The sequence below is a fragment of the Lacerta agilis genome, chromosome 15 (genome assembly GCF_009819535.1).
Source record: "Lacerta agilis isolate rLacAgi1 chromosome 15, rLacAgi1.pri, whole genome shotgun sequence".
Classification (NCBI taxonomy): Eukaryota; Metazoa; Chordata; class Lepidosauria; order Squamata; family Lacertidae; genus Lacerta; species Lacerta agilis.
This window is the reverse complement of record NC_046326.1, coordinates 4,124,977-4,138,782: the sequence shown is the minus strand read 5'-3', so window position 1 is coordinate 4,138,782 and position 13,806 is coordinate 4,124,977. Positions and strand designations below refer to the sequence as shown.

The 13,806-nt window shown below is 44.6% G+C and overlaps 1 protein-coding gene across 2 annotated transcripts in view; it reads right to left on the bottom strand.

Annotated features, from left to right (window-relative positions):
• Positions 1-13,806, bottom strand: part of DPYSL2 (dihydropyrimidinase like 2) — a 35,751-nt gene that overhangs the window by 10,922 nt on the left and 11,023 nt on the right. For both annotated transcript variants that reach the window (XM_033171654.1, XM_033171655.1), the window contains exons 2-6: positions 5,939-6,103; positions 4,697-4,758; positions 3,784-3,864; positions 3,271-3,339; positions 170-290 (exon numbers count right to left, since the gene is read on the bottom strand). In XM_033171654.1, coding sequence (XP_033027545.1) covers positions 170-290; positions 3,271-3,339; positions 3,784-3,864; positions 4,697-4,758; positions 5,939-6,103 — 498 coding nt within the window. The remainder of the gene's footprint in view (positions 1-169; positions 291-3,270; positions 3,340-3,783; positions 3,865-4,696; positions 4,759-5,938; positions 6,104-13,806) is intronic.

Here is a 13,806-nt window from a genome sequence, read left to right as displayed (position 1 = left end):
GCCAGTCCCGAACAAGCTATTTGGCCTATAGAACAAGCTCATCAGAAAAAACTAAATGCTCAGGAAGTTAAAATCCAGATTGGACAGAGAATGCAAATGTATCCATACAGCACTGCCAAGAAAACAAAAGAGTGGAAGAATCAACAGGAATTTTCCACCAAGCACTTACCCTTTTTCCTGGCCTGGGCAATAACTTCAGCTGCACTTTTGCTCATCACCTTGCTGACATATAAGGGGCAGTTGGTTTGGTTAGCAATGGTTATAGCCCGGTTCACAGCTTCAGCCTCCACCTACGGTGGGGAGGGGGAGACACACAGATCTTTCTTAGTAAATAAGCCAACCCTTGCCGCTGCGCCATCAGACAAGGCTTCCATTATTATTTCCCTTTGGAAAATGAAACCCTAAAAAGAAGAAATTAATGACACAAAACGAAGTGGCATATGGAGACTACAAACAAATTGGATTAAATGTTGTGGTGTTCCCAAAGAACCCTGGGAATTGTAGTTGTTAAGACTGTTGTCTCAATGCATGTTGGGCCGCAACTCCCATAATCCACGCTGGCTGTGGCTGATGGGAGTTGGGAGTCTCCCAGGTTCTCCCTGGCCTCCCCCATGCGCTATGCCTCTGGTCGAAGGCTATTACCACGTCTTCTAGAAGCAATTTCCATAGTTTAATGATGTGCTGTGTGAATAATGACTTCCTTCTGCTTGTCCGAATCTCCCACTATTCAGCTTTGCCGGAATATTCTTGGTTTAATATTATGCAGTGGGGGGGGAGGGGGGCTCTGCTCTATCCACTTTCTCCTAACCATGCATAATTTTACAAAGTCCCCCTTCATTTGCCTTTACCTCCCCCCCCCTCCAAAATTTTAGAAAGCCTCTCAGGCAGCTCCAAGTATTTCTGCCTCACTGCTGGAGGCAAACAAACCATTACTAAAAGGCACATTAAAACCTCCCTGTAGCCTTTTCCGTGTGGGTGGGGAGGCCACGGCTGCAAAATGTCACCTTTCAAATCCCTGGGCAATGCAAGTTGTGCTTTCCGCCTGGATGAATATAGTCGCACGGATCACTGCCAAACATCTTAACCCATTTTGCACTTCTGTGTTCCTTGCTGACTGTGTACTTTGCTGTCCTTTTCCTCTCTCTTTTCCCAGGCAAAGCTATGAAGCTGGAATGGGAAAACGGCAGTCCACCAGTGGTTGCTAAACTACAACTCCCATCAACCCTGACCACTGGCCATAGTGTTAATTCAGCCTGGGCCCAAAGTACCTTTAGGGCTGTCCAATTCCTTATGCTCCACCTCAACCAGTGAAGTCTTCTGGTGGGGCACTTTCAGTGGTCCTACATGCCCCTGGAGTTTGGATGGGCTTTTACCAGAGGCTGAGCCTATGGTGTGGACCTCTTTGCCAACAGAAGTTTGGCAGGAATCAGCCCTGCTCGTTTTCAGGCTTCTTCTAAAAACTGTCTCATTCAGACAGGAATTTCAAACCTGAGTTCTTTTGCCAATCAGCTTTTACCAATATGCATGCATGTATGTATATTTGTTTGCTTGTTTGCAGGGAGACGTTCTAACTGCCCGGGCTTGCATCCCAGAGAGACCACTTCAGGCAGCAATTCAAGTTACCGGTCTCTGCAGCCACAGTAGATACAGTGATTCTCCAGTGGTTTGACCTCATTCCCAGAGGCGCACTCCATTGCCTCTCAAGACCAACAGATGCCAATTATTATTGTTTTTACAGTGTTTTTCAGGTTGTATGCTGCTCTAGGATATTTTATATGAAAGTGCAGTTTAGAAATTAGATAGGTAGACAGACCGATAGCATCTGATGTGGACAAAGCTTTGCAAATGCATTAGGCACAGCACCAGGGGTGAAGAACCTGAGGAACCTCCAGGCCTGTCCCCAGACAACACCCCTCAACAGTCCTTGGATGCTTTTCACCTGCATGGAATGGGTCCGTGAGCTTTGATCATGCCTCTTGCTTGCTTGCCTGGATGGAGGAGGGCAGGGGGTGTGAGAGGGTGTGAGTAGAAACTAGCTTACTGTACAAAGGTAAAATTTGCATTTTCCACCCATTTTGACCCCTGGTCCCACCCAGTATTAGCATGTTCCCTCCCCCTCCGCACCCCCACCCCCCAAAAAAGAAGATTGCCCAGATGGGAATGTGGCTCTTAAGCTGACAAACATTCCCTGTGCCTGGACCCTTCTGTTCAACAGCACGGTCACAGTTCCTCATTTCCTGTGATGCAGATATAAAACTCCATCTGTCCCATGAAGTGGAATTGGAAAGCATGTAGGAAAAGTAAGGATTCAGAATCCTGCAATCATTCTTGGGGGGTGGGGAGAGAGTGGACCTGATTATTCTTCCCTTACCTCACCACTGCATGCTGCCTCCCCAACCTTCCCATCTCGTGCTCCACTGCTCCTCGGAAGAAATCAGCAACGCTCCTGCAGCTTTCAGCTCCCTACCCTTGTAGAAATGTGGCTTCCCTTCTTCCCATCACGGCCATTGTTGCTGCCTTCTCCTTTAGAGGTTTCTTCATCTCCCCCCCCCCCATGGTCCAAGTAGCACAGACTGCAAATGTGAGCCAAAATTCTGCCCCTCTGCACCCCCTCTCTCATGTCAGATCCTCCGTTTCCTGATGAGATCCTGATGCTTGATTTTCCCTCTCGAGGAACTTGCTTTTTTGACACCAATATACATTTTGTCAAGCTCGCTGACCCAGATGCCTAGCCGACCACCTCCTACAACAGGGTTGGGGAACTGTGTTTTGCCTGAAGGCTGCATTCCCTTCTGGGTGTCACATGCCAGGAGTGGGCGGAGCCACAGGCAAAAGCAGGCGGAGCAACAAACATGTTTCCTTTGTACAGTGGACTAGTTTCTAAACAGACACACACACATCCCTCTATCCCTTCATCCAGGCCAAGAATAGCTACAACAACTGCCTTTCAGTTGGAGAGATGGATAGCCCAGTTGGTTACGGAGTGGTGCTGACAACGCCAAGGTTGCAGGTTCAATTCCCATAAGCGACAGCTGCATATTCCTGTACTGCGGGGGTTGGACTAGATGATCCTCAAGGTCCCTTCCAACTCTATGATTCTATGAACTGACCCCTACCCCATCAGGGCCTCTGTACCATCTGACCACCTCTGCCGTACATGTGGCTACCATGTGTAGACCCTCCTCAATGTGGGATGCAGTATTCTGCATTACTGCTACTGGCGTCATGAAATGCAATTGAGGCAAAGGAGTAAGCCAAACTATCCATCACCTCTTCAGGCCTGCTCAAAACATGCCCCTCGGGGCCGGTGATGCCTAGTTCCAGGATCCTCTGCTGTTCCTAAAGCAAAATGGAAAGGAGGAAAGATTAAATGTCTTTTACTAACATGTGTCAAGGACACCTTCCAAAGTGCTGAGGCTAATTGCTTGTCTCCATGGTCTCTCCCCCAACCTGCCACCTTGCCCATTGACAGTGGAACCTGGTCCATTTGAGAAAATGGGATACAGCCCCACCAACCTCAGTCAGCCAACCCCCCATCTTACTAACAACCAGTCTAGGGGGTACCAGTCTCTGCCATCTTCCTCCTCCTTAGTCTCAGTATTGCCCTTGTAGAATTCAGTGGGGAGGAGGATGGGGACAAAACTAGAATTAAGTTGGCTCCACTCGTCGTCAGCTCTGGCCCTAGTCCCAATGGGAAAATGCCATTACTATCACTGAGCAAATTCCCTTTCAGAACGCCTGAAGGGAGTTTATTACTTCTCGTGATCAGGAAACTCTGCTTACCTCAGCAATGATGTCTCCATTTTCAGCATGAACTTGGGCTATGGCCCCAATGTCACGGATCACACTCAGGACCTCGTATATCTAGGGAGACAGACAAGAAAGGGTCTGGCTTTCCTAAATTATGTTTCCAACAACTCTGAAACTCACCCTCCCATTCCAGGACTCAGTGAATGAGTTTTCCAGCTACCTCAACCCATCCATGGAATTCTCAGAAGTTACACAAAAAGATTCCGTAAAGCCATAACAAATGAGCAGCTATCTATCTCATTTTTACATCTCTCTCCAGCCCAGGAGAGCATAGACAAGGATTATGTCAGTTTATCCTCATCTGACAACACTTCAGGGTGGGTTAAGCTACCCCAAGGCTGCCCAGAAAGAGCGACCGATGAGCAAGGATTTGAACCTTAGCCTCCAACCGTATTGGCTGGGCTGGGCCAGGTGCTCTCCACAAAGTAAACTAAGAGCATAATGAGCTTCACACAGTGACCAAATGATATGCCTCTGGGAAACCTACAGGCAGGGCCTGAAGCCAACAGCCCACCCCTGCTGGTGTACAATTTGAAAATCTAGAAGAGATTTAAATGTATGTATGTTTCCAGTTTACAGCTCCCATAGTCACTGTCATCCACTGGTATGCTAGCTGGGGCCGATGGAAGTTGGAACTCCCAACATCTGGAAGGTCACAAGTTCCCCACTGCTGGTTTTTGAAAACAGAGGGCGGACACACACTCAGCCACCTTGTAGTAAGGTGAGAACCTCCCACCCAAAGGTCTTAGTCCCCACCCTACCTCAAATCCATATTTCCTTGAAAAACTGTCAGGGATATTTTTGCCCTGCACCCAAGGAATGTTCAAAATAAACCTGGGCCAAATATTTTGGATCAGCTATAGTGCAAACCACGAAGGTATCATACCTGAGAATCTGTGAGCTGGAAGTGATCCTTGAAAGCCATATACACCAAGAAAGAATTCACTCCTATCAGAAGCAAGAGAGGGAAGGAAATTCAAAGTCCATCAGAATTCCATTTAGTTGTGAACATATGGACAACCACACTGGGTCATACCTATAACCTGTGTTAAGCCCCAATGCACCATACAGTCCGACAGAGAAAGGGCAACAACTTCGCAAACCCAAACACCACATGACAAGTTACAGGTAGGTAGCCGTGTTGGTCTGCCATAGTCAAAACAAAATTAAATTAAAAATTCCTTCCAGTAGCACCTTAGAGACCAACTAAGTTTGTTCTTGGTATGAGCTTTCGTGTGCATGCAGACTTCTTCAGATACAAGCCAGTTATGTAACCCTTTGCTCCTCCCTCCTCCCTTTTTTCTTTGTTGTGTTTTTAGATGGAAATTCCAATTGGAGGGGCTGTTTTTTTCTTTTCTTTTCTTTTTCTTTTTAATTTATCTGGAAGCCACTCTGGAAACCCTATTGCTTGAAGAGCCATGGGGAAAGTTTTTAAACAAATAAACAAATGCAGATCAGATCTGCCTATTTGCACGTTCTCATTACTTATGATTGCAGGAACACGATCCCACGTGCACCACGAGAGCAGTTATAACACAGGGTATGAGACTGGTGACTTTTTGGCGAGGCCAGGAGCTACTATTCCCTCCTTGGACAGAATGGAAAGCCCATTCAAAACAGAAGGGCCACAGCAATGGTAGAGCACATGCTCTGCATGTAGAAGCACCAAGGCTGCCTCCAGGCAAGGCTGGGAAAAGCTCCTGCCTTCAACCCTGGAGAGCCACTGCCAGTCACTGCTGACCATACTGAGCTAGGTGTGCCACAGGTCTGCCTTGGCATAAATCAGCTTCCTGGGTTCATTCATTCTGGATGACATTTGGCTGCTGACTCACTTGGAGTTTTTACAAAATTAATTGTGTAGTATGTTGAAAGGCTGTTGCTATTGCTCTCATTGATGTGCCTTATGCTTGGGATATTTACATGAGCCACAACGAGAATGGTGAAATGGCAGATACATTATTTAAATAAATTGTCTCTTATGCCCTGTACAGCAAGACCAGGTATGACTTCTAAGTGGAAAGCAGAATTCAAAGTTGCAGCTAGGATGCAGAGGTTTTTTGTGCCTCTTGTGTTTGCCTCAGAAACTAAAGAACTGAGCAAGCACTAAATAAAGACTCCTCAGGCTTACCGTGATCCTTAACCAAGGCTTCCATCTCCTCCTGAACTCCTTTGTGCCACTCCGTGATGTCCACATGCAAAGAATAATCGCAGCAGGACTTGCTGTCTGCCCACTCTCGCCATTGGTCAAATGCAGAGAGCAAACTGGTGCCTGGCTCAGGAACAACGTGATCAACTGAAGAAATAAAATAAAAAAACACAAACATTGGCAAAAATGAATGCATGCTCATGGGTTTGTTTTTTTAACTCTTTCATTACTAATGCTCAAAGCAGCTTAAAACATTTTATGTTCATCAACAACAACTATCTAAAAACAAATGCTTAACAGCAAAAGATTCACCGCCAGTGGCAAGCAGGAAAGGGCATTTGTGAACCCTTGCTTATGCATTGCCTTGGAAATGGACCAGGCCTTCCCCTGCACACTGCAATGTGTGCAGAGATGGGGGAAATGCGGACAGTACAGGAAAATCCCCTTCACACATATATGTTTGAAAATCCCTCAGTGATATAACCAAAATCTTGAAAAATATATTGTCATTTCTGTCTGGAGTCACATCAGTATAAAGTGGAGTTTTTTTTTTTTAATAAATCAATTTTTCTGCTTTATTTGACATACTGTTGGGGTGAGGAAAGAGAAGAAACCCCAAAAGGTGCGCTGCCAATTATTTTGCTGACCCCTCCAACACATTTCAAGGCTTGCACCTTTGAGAAAGTACAGGAGGCTGTTTTAGGTGCCTTCCAGACCTTCACCACACATGCAATGCAGAAATCACTGCCTTGCTCCTAATACTGCCACACTCTGTGTACAGTGTCACAGATCAGAAATGGGGGGCTGCTTTTCAGACATCTGGTTTGACATGCAAAAGTTGAGAGCAGGGTCGGCGGAGCAGGCAGTGTTTGTGATAATTTTACAAGTAGTAGGAGCAGTCCCCCTCCCACCACCACACTGTTTGGAGAAGGATCTGAAAGGGGCTCTAGACATACTTTGAATCAGAGGTGGGACCCTCCAGGTGTTGTTGCACCAGCCAGTAAGACCAATGCTGAGGGATGATGGGAATTGTAGTCTAACAACTGGAATGCCAAAGGATTCCTGAGTTCTGCTCTGAATATATTAAAACAGTTACCCCCCCAAAGATGGCCACAAAATTGAAATGAATTGGGCCAAACTGCAAGCATCTTGTTCCTGGAAACCCATTGCAATCAAAATGGTTCCTTCCCAAATTTCAAGTCCAAAACTAAAAGCAAAAACAAAAGACAAATTCTCCGCAATCCCTTGTGAAAGCAGCTAGGGTTTACTCACTCTAAATGCCCACCAATGCATCAGAACAGGCTACATAATGAGGATAAGAAAGCAGAAGTGGTTGTGGTACAAATGGAAAAGGAAGTCTGCTTCAGGATTAGGAACGTGGCACATGAAAGCAACACTGTCACCCCACTTTCTGCAATTCCCTTTCAGCACTTTGACAGTTCAAGGCTGCACTAAGCCAAGACTGGCACCACGTATTAATTCTCATCTGGAAGCTGACAGCTGTTCGTGATAAATAATACACTATTTGCAAAACAGCTCAGGGTATTATGCAAATCAAACACTACAGTACTGGAAACAGCAGCCACCAAGGCCCACCAAGTATTTCACATGTACAAAAGCAGCCAAATGATAGCAAAATGGCATTCAGAAACTAGTCTAAATGCAGTGCTGTTTTTCTAGAAAAAGAGGTGCCAGCACTCACTATGAACGCCTCCATCGTTCTCTCAGAATGGCAATGGCACCCGCCTGAGAGGTGCCAGAACTGAGTTCCTGCGAGTTCCAGTTAAAAAAAGCCCTGTCTAAATGGATCCAACAAATATTGTCATAAGGTTCCAGAACCAACTGTTGTGGATGGCCCTGATCCATGGTGGTCATGCCTCTGCTCTTTGCAGGTCCCACCCTTCTCCTACCTTGTATCCTGAACTCAGGAGTAGGGCTGGGCAATATATCAATATGTCGTCCAAAACGGTTTGAAATCCATATTGTGATATCGGTTTCGTAACTTTTGACCTGACAATATATCACAAATCATGATGTGTGTGCGTGTGTGTGTGTGTGTGTGCGCGCGCTATGCAAAAATCACAATGTGGGGAAAACCATGAAGCCAGCCTCTACATAACTCCATCCTTATTTCAGACATTGTGATATATCAGTATAGTATTGTGATGTTTGGCTGGTGATACATCACAATGCCGAAAACCAGATATCGTCCAGTCCTACTCAGGAGACAACTGGGTCTCCACTGAGTCCGGCCCACGCCCATATCACCTCAGAACAGAATCCTGAGTTACTTTAAGACTGCACACAGTGGTAGCATACTGTACATGCTTCGCAAGCAAAAGATCCCCAGCATCTCCCAACTTGGGATGGGTAGAGAACTGCTGCCAGCCAGTGTGGGATGTATTGAGCCCGTGTATAAAGCAGCTTGTTGTTGTTGTTGAATTATTAGTTCAATACATTTATTAAATTATTTATTATTTATTAGATTTGTATACTGCCCTATACCTGCAGATCCCAGGGCGGTTCACAGGATATGCATGACTATCCAAGGTGCTCTTCCATTCATGTATGGTCAGCTCCAGAAACCAATGCGTACAGTGACTTCTGGCCATCCATCTCACAGGAGAATTTGGATTCCCTTAACCATTTTCACCCCCCTCCCCAAGACACATGTAACTTTCAACCCCAACTCCCAAAGCAAACCCCCAATTACAATCTCCAGCATTCTTCCTCCCAACTCTGGCTTGTTTCTTGATTGCTGCCTTTGTCTCTACTGTCCCCCTTTTCCACCGCCCTCCTTCTCCCCCTGAGCAAATTAATCAGCTCAAAATGAAAACAAACAGACAATAAGCCAAAGCTAGACAACAAGGCTAATCTCTGTTTGCTTATCAGTGAGGTTTTATGCACCAAGCCACACTGAAAACATTATGTGCCTTCTTTTTGAAAAAATAATAATAATAATAAACTGGTTGGGGGAGATAAGCACCATTAATGTATCCGAACTGCAAAAGACTCTGCACTATCAGATTTATTTCAGCCCCTCCCCTCTAAAAACTCCCAAATACCAAACAAAAACAGCAGAGTTGAAAGAAATCTTTCATAAGGCAGTGGCCATTCATAAAGGGGACAAGTAAAATCCAAGAATATGATTCTGCCAAGAATGTTTAGAATATATTGGGAAGTTCACCACATTGGTAAACATGGGTACATTTGAAAGGAAAGACCAACTTTTCCTCAAAACATTTATGTTCTTTTAATTTTTATTATTTAAACCAGTGGTTTTCAGCCAGTGTGCCATGGTACCCTGGGATGCCGCGGGAAACACTAGCCTCTGTCCCTCTGGAGCTGGCCAATTGAATGGTACCTCTGGATGAATGGTACCTCTGGAGCTGGCCAATTGGTGCATCCCAGGCCCCTGTGGGGCAGTGCGAGGATGCACCTCTCTTTGAGGGGGGGCAGCTCATAGGACTCCCAAGGCGAGGGGAGAGGAGAGGAGAGGAGGCTGAGGGAACACTCCAAAAGGTGTTTGAAAAAGGATGAGAGGATGCCAGCTCTGCAGGCAAGAGGTGATATAAGTGGGCTCCTGAGCCTCACAGGGGTGCCACAGAAAGACTGTAGTTGGTCAAGGGAGCTGTGGACTCAAAAAGGTTGAAACCTCTGATTTTAACTATTTATACAGCACCTACTGTAACTACAATCACAGGATTGTAGAGTTGGAAGGGTCCCCATGGCCATCTAGTCCAAGCCCCTGCAATACAGGAATCACAGGTCTCTGCTAGCCAACCAACCTCCAAAGACACCTGTGGAGAACTAGCCCAAAGCCAGGACTAAGCAAGGTATGGGCTAAATTTTGTGTCAGTTACAACCCAAAGGGGCGGGCTCAGCCTGGGTATAAAAAACCCCTCCCTGTGGTCAGTTGGAGAGAGTTGGTGGGAGAAGTAAGTTGAGCAGGGAGTGAGTCAGGAGTGAGAGCTGGGTCAAGAGTCTGAGGTGTAGCATTGGTGGAAGTTAGCAGCGAGGACAAACAGTTATTGTGAAACGTGTTGTTATTGTTAATTAGTTGACCTTTAGAGGTAATAGGCCGGTATAGGACCATCTTTATAAGCTTGTTGAACACTGTTTATTTATCAGAAACCACAAGCTTTTGTACACAATAAACAACTTCTTTATTCACATAATCCTCGTCTGTGGTAAATAAAGCAAGCAGGTTCCAGTTAGCAGTCTGGAGGGTTGCAGCTGGGGACAGTTTAAAAAATGAAATCAATGTGGACAGATGGGGAGTGGGGAATAGGCAAAGAAGAAACGTTTTATCGTTTCCTGCTATTATACTGCACTGCCATCTTTGTGCACATGTGTGTGTAAAAAAACATCCTGGCTGTCCAAATGAACAGTTTGTGCTATATTCGGCCACTTTTTCCTGGCATAACTATTAATAGACACTATAACAATTATCTGCACATAGGGAAAACTCTCTCTTCCCTGCTCCCCTAAACTTTACACTCTCACACACAAAGGTCTGGCTAATCATTAAAAGCATATAGGAAATTTCCTTCATTATTTGAGTTAGGGAACAACACTTAACAGCAGGAAAACGGCTTACGTTAACAGGTGTTAATTTTAATCAGAAACTTTGCTTAAGGGTTGCATCAAACTTTCCGCACACTATAAAAACGCTTATTGTTTTATGCACACAAAATCAAATGAGCAAGAGTTGATCATAAGTCAAAAGTCATTTATAACACTGAAATCCTTTAAAAGGGGATACAGAAAAAACTCTTAGTGGACATCTTTGCCTCCCAAGTGAAATATTAAATAACATTTGTATGTTCTAACACATCTGGGTAACGTGGCTTAATCTCAACAGCATTAGGTCTGCCTGCATGTGATGAAATTGTGGGAACTCTACCAAAGTGAATTTCCTCTTGCAAGCCATTTCATTTAAGAATGTAATCAAGAGTTAGCAGTGGGAGCTGGCCAGCTTCCTCCCAACACATGAATTTGGAGTTGCTGTTACAGAATATGCATACTCAGTGCTCAGCAAACTTTGTGGGATGGGACTTTTATTAAAACCACATCTCACACTTGACACCACTGATTTAGGAAGTTTCCAGTGATGGACAAGAGAAGAGTACAAGCTTCTTCTTCTGGTAGGCTCTATAAGCACAGAAGCCTCTTAGAGATTGCAGCAGCTATTGTTTCAAGCAGTTGCAGCTAGAGCTGTAGACCTTTCATTCTAGGCAAGCAGAGAGCTGCCACTGCTGCTCCTAGCCCACTCATCCTCCAGCAGGTCACATTCAGTTTCTTCCCTTCCTCACTCCCTCTTCACAAGCAAGCAAAAGCAGCCGACTTCAGAGAGCAAGAATGGAAACAACTGGCCAAGGAGGCACTCTCAGAGGCAAAAAACAAACAAACACCCTTTCCTCAATCTGAAAAAGAGGCTGAAAGGGAACTGGGACAGCCCAAAGTGTCTGTAGCAACAGCAGGTAGCAAAAAGAAGCGTTTGTTTTTTGCTTATGAACATGTGGTGTCTCATTCAACAGCTGCGTGAAACGGACCTTACTTCCTCGTGAACAGGCTTTTAGTATTGCACCCTTAACATGAAAAACCCCGACCTAATCCTGTTTCTCACTGAACTGTAGAGTTGGAAGGGACCCCAGGGTCCTCTAGTTCAACCACCTGAAATGCAGGAATCCTGCCCAAAGCCATCCCCCTGGGTGGGCTTGAACCAAGAACCTTCTGGCCAACAGCCAGATGCACTGACCCACTGCTACTAAATAAGCTTTTGTCCTAAACAAAATAACAATCTAGGATACTTAAAACAACTTTTCTCATTGTCTTAAGCTTTGATGTGCTGGATATACAGTATGAAAGCTAGATTTGGATAACCGGGGGGCGGGCAGATAAATGCACAAGCACCTTTGGTTTAAATCAGGAGGGGGACCCTCAGACCAAGGGGCCAAATGTGGCTCTGACCCTTGGAATTCTCCAAACGCCACACTTCCCCAGGCCACATCCTCACTCCACACCCACTTCCAGTGTTTTTGCTTGTCTGGAATGTGTCCTTGTAAGCTTCATGCTTCCTTGAATGGAGGGGTGTGTGTGTGTAGGCTGTAGAACGTAGCCTTACTGTACAAAGAAGAGTTGCATCCATGGCTCCACCCACTTTCTGCATTTGGCCCCACCCACCACTGACAGACAGCCCTCATTAAGTTCCCAAGCATAATTTATTATGCTATGTAAATTATGTTTTAAATGTTGTACACCACCCTGGAACATTCAGATGACGGGCAGTATATAAATTCTAATTCTAATAATAATAATAATAATAATAATAATAATAGCAAAAGTCATGCATTTTTCAAGAGGCGAGGAATCCTTTAGTGAGACATCCCACCCAATGGGTTCCTTACTGTGGCTTGTTTAACTAAAATACACTGCTGCTTTTCATAAAATAGAACACTTTATTTACATCTGGCAAATACTGGAAGGCAAAGTATTGCCCGAATCCTGGGAAACTTCTTCTCAGTTTCATAGTGACAATACAGACATAACATTGGAATTCTCTTAACAATGGCAATCGGGGCCAGGCTGAGAAATGGAGCACACATGATGGCTGAATTCAAACAATAATACACCAGAAATCAATCTCACAGATGAGTAGCCACAGCACTATCTATCTATCTATCTATCTATCTATCTATTTGCTCAGTGTTGGTTTCATTTTCTAACTTTTTTTTTTGCCTCTCTTCTCTGTAGCCTGGCAAGCATGTGGGGGCATGGCACAAAAACAAATGAAGATAATGGTGTCATAGGTAACAAGAAACCATTGTTTGCTCAAGCAAAGAATCATTTGCCAAATTAAAACAATGTCATAGACCATAAATTAGTTGGCTGTGTAGTAAGCTATACAAACCAATCAGTTAAGCTACATAAACCATGGCTTACCACTGATATGTTAACCAGGCCACTTAGCTTAAACAGGCTAATAGAAGAAAGCACAATCATAAGTTGCTGTGGTTCCTACTAACCAGCTTCCCTCTTAACCAGGGTTTGCTAACCAGCCTCAAATCCTGCTTTAAAACAGTCCCCTTAGCATTAACCATGGGTAGCTTTGGTGACACAACACACAAGGGAAGAAGCATGGAGGGGAAGAGAGGAAGGAAATGAGATTGACGATGCCAGAACAAAGTGCTGAGTTGTAAACAGAAATTATACCCAGTTGGGAATCTTCCCTTGATGGTAATCAATGTAATGCTTTACTGTGATTAAGGTTTGCAAAGGGAAATATGTGCTGGAGAAGCTTGAAGCAGGAAGCATGCATGACTTCAATGATTACAGCACCACTTCTATGGTTAAAAGATCCCCAATCTTATGTCGCCACTGACCCATAGAAAAGAAGAGAAAAAAGGAAGTGTGTGCTTAGCCTGGGAATCATTTGCAACTAAAATTCCTTTCCGAGCTAAGAAAAAAACAAAAGCTCCTCTTTCTGTTTCACAAATCCTTTGAGAATCAAATATTTAAGTAACTGACTTGGAATAGACACAGATTAGGAAAAGAACAATATTCCACTAGGGAACAACTGCTAAACCAATTGCAAATGCAACAATGTCTTGTTTACTTCTCGATTCTAAATGAATCCAAGGAGACAAATGATGTTATATGTTGTTTTCTGTCTGCTAGATTCAATGAATCAGTCTCTCTTTCCAAAACGAAATGGATGAGATTAAAGGAAAGTGAGTGGGGAGCCAGATGATGCGTGCTAGTCTAAGAATGGTGATCACTACACCGAGGAATATAAACAACTGCTGTGCACAGAGCCACTGACATTTCATTTGCCACATCTATTCCAA